This window comes from Myotis lucifugus, unplaced genomic scaffold, assembly GCF_000147115.1.
Source record: "Myotis lucifugus unplaced genomic scaffold, Myoluc2.0 scaffold_383, whole genome shotgun sequence".
NCBI classification, from domain to species: Eukaryota; Metazoa; Chordata; class Mammalia; order Chiroptera; family Vespertilionidae; genus Myotis; species Myotis lucifugus.
This window is the reverse complement of record NW_005871431.1, coordinates 657,093-664,047: the sequence shown is the minus strand read 5'-3', so window position 1 is coordinate 664,047 and position 6,955 is coordinate 657,093. Positions and strand designations below refer to the sequence as shown.

Sequence of the window (6,955 nt, the reverse complement as noted above, 5' to 3'; positions counted from 1 at the left end):
CAGGAAGGCGGCCTATCCCCGGGGTTCAGTGGGAAGGGGTCCCCCTGCCCCTGGGAGACCGATGGGGAAATTTGAATAAATGAGGGGGGGGGGGCGGGGGTGATGGTTCTGCGGCCACAAACGCAGGCTGCGGGCGTGGCGGGGCGCCAGCCCCGGGGAAGGGGAAACGGAGGCCTGGGTAACGGGGAGGGAAGGATGATGACTCGCTCCCCTCCCCTCCCCGGGCACCCACGGCCTTTTCCTCCCCCAGCTCCCCCCTGTCGTTCATGACAGTGCAGCCCCGGCTGCATGCCTCAGTTTACCCACCTCTGGAATCAGGACGTCGGGCCCCGCTCGGGGTGGCCCGGTTGGTTAAGCGTCGTCCCGGACACGAACAGGTGGTGGCTGAGTCAGGGCGCACACCCAGGTGGCGGGTGCAATCCCGAGGTCAGCTACATCCAGCAGGCCGGCTGTGGGCGGGGAGAGGGGGCTGGGGAGCCAGGGGGCAGGTGGGTGCAGTGGGGAGAATGGGGCACAGGGGGAAGTGGGTGGGGGGTGAATCAGCTGGTGGATAGGCTGGGAGGAGGTGTAGCCTGGACCCAGTGGTGGGGGCGGAGGACCCCAGCAATGGGTCTGGCAGGGCTACAGAGAGGCACTGGGTGTTGGAGATGAGCACTGGAGGGTGATCCGGGTTCTTGCCCCACCTGTCCCTAGGATGGCTCTGCCTCTCCCTGCCTCAGTCTCTGGGTCTCAGAAGACCCCCAATGGTGCCCTCAAATCCTCACCATTCTGGCCCTGACTGGTTTGGCTCAGTGGATAGAGCCTTGGCCTGTGGACTGAAAGGTCCCAGGTTTGATTCCGGCCAAGGGCATGTAGCTTGGTTGCAGGCACATTCCCAGTAGGGAGTGTGCAGGAGGCAGCTGATCAGTGTTTCTCTTCATGTTGTTTCTAACTCTCTATCCCTCTCCCTTCCTCTCTGTAAAAAATCAATAAAATATATATTTTTAAAAATCCTCACCATTCTGAAGTCCTTTCTGGTATCGCCCCTCTCCTGACCCTTTCATTTGTGGGTCCTGAAGACCCTTCCAGGACACACCCTGTGTGTGCCTGAGTGGACATTTGTGTGTATGTGTGTGTGTGTTGGGGGGGGGGGTGACCCTCAGTGTGGGCACAGACAACCAATGGATGTTTCTCTCTCTCCCTTCCTGCCTTTAAAAAAAATCAATTAAACACACATATCTTTGGGTGAGGACTAAAAAAACAAAACAAAACAAAAACAAAAAATTAGGGTGTCAGCACCCACCACTTTTGCCATTTTGGGTTTATTCATTCTACAGATGCCTCCTATTTCATGGGGCCGCCTCTGGGCTCTGTGGACCCAGCAGTGACCAAGACAGACCCCTCCCTCACCCACAGGGAGAGGAAGAGGAGCCTCTGGGTCAGTGATGGCGAACCTTTTGAGCTCGGCGTGTCAGCATTTTGAAAAACCCTAACTTAACTCTGGTGCCATGTCACATATAGGCATTTTTTGATATTTGCAACCATAGTAAAACAAAGATTTATATTTTTGATATTTATTTTATATATTTAAATGCCATTTAACAAAGAAAAATCAACCAAAAAAATGAGTTCGAGTGTCACCTCTGACAGCGTGTCATAGGTTCGCCATCACTGTTCTGGGTGGAACAAATAGCCAATGCAGAGTGGCCAGAGCAGGGAGATGAGTGGGAGGCAGGGGGAATAGAGGTGGAGGGGAGGGGCAGAACCCTGAGTCCGGTGGCTCTGTGATGACAGCTCTGGTTTTGGTCCCAAGGGCACTGGGGAGCCATGGGAGGACTTAGAGCACAGAATTAAACCTGCTCTAACATCCAGACTTCACCCTTCAATCTACAAGGAAAGTGGGGAACCTACACCACAGGGATGCAACCCGCCAGATCCAGTCGGGTGCAAATTGTACAGAACAAATAACCCGATTATCTTAACAAAGAAGGAGCAAGGGGGGAGATTGTAGGCGTGGGAGTGGGTGGAGGTGGAAGTGGGCATAGATGGGATAAATGATGATGGGGGAAAATTTTTTAAAAAAAGAGCAATGGCCCTAACCGGTTTGGCTCAGTGGATAGAGTGTCGGCCTGCGGACTGAAAGGTCCCAGGTTCGATTCCGGTCAAGGGCATGTACCTTGGTTGCGGGCACATCCCCAGTAGGAGGTGTGTAGGAGGCAGCTGGTGGATGTTTCTCTCTCATCAATGTTTCTAACTCTCTATCCCTCTCCCTTCCTCTCTATAAAAAAAGCAATAAAATATATTTTAATAAAATAAAATAAAAAGAGCAATGGAGGGCAGAAAAAAAAGGAGGAAGAACAATTAAAAGACACACACCCTCAAAGAGCTCATACTGTGTGCCTTCATGTAGATAAATGTGCAAAGATGCAAAGGAAATTAATGGTGCTACACATCAGGAGAGAAGGAAGAAGTGGGGAGGGGGCTCGGGGGCTACAAATGCTTGCTCTCCTGCTCGGGCCCATGATGAGTAGCTGCTCGATACATGGGCCAGTCCTAGAGTAAGCAGCCTGAGCCTTGACCTGACAGGGCCTCATTCCCAGAGAGCCTGGACGGCACTTTCTTCCAACCTCCTGGGCCCTTGGCCTGTCCGTGAGCTGCTGCTGGTCCCCAGAGCCCCCACCTGGAAGGCCCAGCCACCTGCTGAGCGCTCCCTCAGGCCCGTTCAACTCGGCACCTGCCCCCACACAGTTCCTCTATCTCATCTAACCTGTTCCTCTTACCATCCCACATGGATTTCTCTTCCCTGGTCTTTATTCTAAGTTCTCCAGAATAACTTTGAAGGTATAAAAAGGGCGAACAAGGAAACGGTCCCCTCCACCTGGCTCTTTGCACTCCGCCCTGGAGAGAGTTGATGTGCTTTGATGCCTGTGCATAGCTATTCACTTCTCCCCCCATTTTAGTCTTTTTATACAAACGGTAGCATCTCATTCTCTGCTGCCAAGTACTCCACCATGGTGACCATCCTGGTACCTAGGCTAGTGTATGGGGTCCATTTCTAGGTGTGGTTTTCAGGTACAACAACGTCCACCACCGGGCACCTACCACCAGCGGTACAGGTGTCTGCCAATAGCTGCCCATGAGCTGGGAGGTGGACACGCCTAAGGGGTCTGATTTGCAGCAACCCAAATCCAGGGAGATTGTGTTCTTTAAAGAAGAGGCATCTTCTAACCGCCAGAACCTGGGCAGTGAGTCCAGACCCCCTGGTCAGGGTGGGTCCCTCCAGTCTGCACAGCAGCCTATCCATCCCATCCCCCTCTGCCCCAACCCTTCCTCCAGTCCCTCTTCTCCAGTGCTCTCACCCGGCCGGTCAGGGGGAGGAGAGAACGGGGGTAAGGTTGCTGGGCGGGCGCGCGCGGAGGGCCACGGGCAGGGGAAGGCGTGGAGAGGCCTGCAGGAGAGGCAGGAAGGCGGGGACAAGGGGGGAATGGGGTATAAATGCGAGGCGGCTGCGGCAAGAGCAGAGGCGCCGCTGCGTCCGGAGGAGCCACCTTCCAAGCCCGGTGGCTTCCAGCCGAGATCCTCCCCGGGTCCGCAGGGGCATCCCCGGACGTCCCGGAGAGCGATCGATAGAAAGAGGGCGGCAAAGTCATGCGCTCCTTGGCCAAGTCTGGGCCCAATGCGTCCTGGTGGGCTCTGGCCAACGCATCGGGCTGTCCGGGCTGTGGCGCCAACGCCTCGGACGGCCCGGTCCCCGCGATGCGGTCCGTGGACGCCTGGCTTGTGCCGCTCTTCTTCGGCGCGTTAATGCTGCTCGGCCTGACGGGGAACTCGCTGGTCATTTTCGTCATCTGCCGCCAAAAGCAGATGCGCACGGTGACCAACTTCTACATAGGTGAGCACCTGGGTGCTGCGCGCTGCACGTCTGCCAGTCCCCCTGTCGCCACGAGGGAATGGCGGGGCCGCCCCCTAGCGGTGCCCCGGGCCCTCCCAGCGAGGAGTCCCCCCCGCGGGTCTCCGCTCTTTTCCCTGTTGGCCCTGTGCCTTAGGCTAGAGGTCGGAGGGTTCATGGGGTCGCAGCAGTTAAAAGGTTGGAGAGTGTGGCTTGGAGAGCTCGCCCCTGCCCCTCGAGGAAGATGTCCGGCTGAAATGTGGTCTGTGACACAGTATTCGATGAATAAAAGCAGTGGCGGGGAGGGACTGCTTGGTCCTCGGGCTCCCCTTTTGCCCTTTCTGCCAGTGGCTCAGTTTGCACCCTGGTGTGAGGGGATGGCCTGCCATACAGGTGAGCGCTCAGTTCGTGTTCTCCATTCTATGGTGGGTGTTGGGCCAGCACCACTGTCTCCAATTTGCGGAGGAGGAAACTGAGGCTCGGAGGGACAGGGCCCTGCTCAGGCTCTCCCAGCCCAGACAGGGGTGAGCGGGGCCCACTGAAGCTTGAATAGCTGTGAAGTCGGTGTGGGGATGTCTGAAATATAAAAGGGGGAGACTGAAGGATGCAGGGGGCCTTCTGGAGCTGTCCTGCTGGTCACTCAGACAAAGGTGAGTGCTAGGAAGCTGGGCCAGAAGCGCTGGGCGGCGGAGGCCCGGCGCCCCATGTCCAGAGCCCGAACATCTCCCGCCTGCAGCCAACCTGGCAGCCACGGACATGACCTTCTTGCTGTGCTGTGTGCCCTTCACCGCCCTACTCTACCCACTGCCTGCCTGGGTGCTGGGTGACTTCATGTGCAAGTTTGTCAACTACATTCAGCAGGTGGGCTGTGGGCGGGGAGAGAGGGCTGGGGAGCCAGGGGCAGGTCTGGGTGTGGGCAGGTGGGTGCAGTGGGGAGAATGGGGCACAGGGGGAAGTGGGTTGGGGGTGAATCAGCTGGTGGATAGGCTGGGAGGAGGTGTAGCTTGGACCCAGTGGTGGGGGGCGGAGGACCCCAGTAATGGGTAGGGCAGGGCTACAGAGAGGCCCTGGGTGTTGGAGATGAGCACGGGAGGGTGATCCGGGTTCTTGTCCCACCTGTTCCTAGGATGGCTCTGCCTCTCCCTGCCTCAGTCTCTGGGTCTTAGAAGGCCCCCAATGGCGCCCTCAAGCCCTCACTATTCTGGGGTGCTCTCTGGTATCGCCCCTTTCCTGACCCTTCAATTTGTGTCCCCAAGACCCTCCCAGGACACGCCGTGTGTTTGGACATTTGTGGGGGGGAGGGGTGGCCCCCGCAGTGTGGACACAGACAAGGCGGGCCCCAGACCAGGCGGGGAGAGGGATGGGGGCGGGCCCACGCCCAGCTCCCGGCCCTCCCAGGTCTCGGTACAGGCTACGTGCGCCACTCTGACCGCCATGAGTGTGGACCGCTGGTACGTGACGGTGTTCCCGCTGCGCGCCCTGCACCGCCGCACGCCCCGCCTGGCGCTGTCAGTCAGCTTGGGCATCTGGGTGGGTGAGTGCAGTGCGGGAGCACACGGGGTGGGGGGACAAGTCCCCGTGCCCTGGGCGCCTTCCTTCTCGCCATCTCTCTCTGGGCGTCGGGAAATGCGCGCCATAGCGCTCCCTGCGAAGAAGCACTGAGCGCGCAGACTGGGGAAGCCCCGGGCCCCCTCCTGGCCCTAGTCCCCCGGCAAGGTCTGCAGCTGCGCCTGTGGTGCAGGCTCCGCTGCCGTGTCGGCGCCCGTGCTCGCCCTGCACCGCCTCTCGCCCGGGCCGCGCACCTACTGCAGCGAGGCCTTCCCCAGCCGCGCCCTGGAGCGCGCCTTTGCGCTCTACAACTTGTTGGCGCTCTACCTGCTGCCGCTCGTCGCCACCTGTGCCTGCTATGGGGCCATGCTTTGCCACCTGGGCCGGGCCGCCGTGAGCCCGGCGCCCGCCGACAGCACCCGGCAGGTGCGCCGCTGGGTGGGTGGGAGGAGCAGCCAGGCTGGGATGGGCACAGTGGGGGGTGGGGAGGCACATCTGAGGAATCTGAGGGGGTGACCCAGTGGGGGAATCTGAGGGGCCCAGGATGACAGCTCTAAGGGAAGGTCCCACAGCCTCTCCTCCTCCCACCCCCTGCACCCCCAGGGGCAGATGCTGGCGGAGCGAGCGGACGCTGTGCGGGCCAAGGTGTCAAGGCTGGTGGCGGCCGTGGTCCTGCTCTTCGCTACCTGCTGGGGCCCCATCCAGGTGTTCCTGGTGCTGCAGGCACTGGGCCCGTCGGGCTCCTGGCACCCTCGCAGCTACGCGGCTTACGCGCTGAAGATCTGGGCGCACTGCATGTCCTACAGCAACTCCGCCCTGAACCCGCTGCTCTACGCCTTCCTGGGCTCGCACTTCCGGCAGGCCCTGCGCCGCGTCTGCTCTGGCGCTTGCAGGCGCCGCCGGCGTCCCCAGCGGTCTGGACCCTCGGGTCTCTCCGCCCCCGACCCACGCGGAGCTGCACCGCCCAGCCGCCCTTCGAGACTCCAGGACGTCGAAGCCGGGAAGCAGCGGGCTGTGCGTCCTGAGGGAACATGCTGCCCCTCTCTGAGCCGACTCTGGTGGAATCGAGGTGGGCCCCCCTCTGGAACAGGTGTTGCTTGAACAGCAGTTGCCGTTATTCTGTTATTAATATCTTCATTTTTGTCCAAGATAATCTTAGTGAAAATGTCTTGTCCTCTTGTAACGTGTGTTACAAATTGGCTGTGATGTGTGCAGTTGTTGCTGTTGTGATTATTATTTCTGCATGTCCTGACACTGAAGATACTTTGATGCTGGCACCGTCTGGAACTTTCCAGGAAGCCCCAATAGACGTTTTCACTTGGTTAACTGTACGATCGCAAGGTTCATCCCATTGTCAGCGATATTAAAATTCCAACACACCCTGCCCAGGGAGCTGAGTTGGTTACAGCGATCACCCTACGTCCAGATTGGGATTTCAATCCCGGGTGAGGGCACATAGAAGAATCAACCAGCAGCCCTCACCGGTTTGACTCAGTGAATAGAGCATCGGCCTTCGGACTGAAGGGTCCCAGGTTCGAT

General features: G+C 59.0%; 1 protein-coding gene across 1 annotated transcript; it reads left to right on the top strand.

Annotated features, from left to right (window-relative positions):
- The first annotated feature begins 3,564 nt into the window (after positions 1-3,564).
- KISS1R (KISS1 receptor) lies at positions 3,565-6,955 on the top strand. Its single transcript, XM_006101834.3, is given in 6 exon segments — positions 3,565-3,871; positions 4,605-4,729; positions 5,267-5,402; positions 5,610-5,842; positions 6,020-6,361; positions 6,363-6,955. Coding segments are annotated over 6 exon segments (1,182 nt in total). The 5' UTR covers positions 3,565-3,627; the 3' UTR covers positions 6,465-6,955.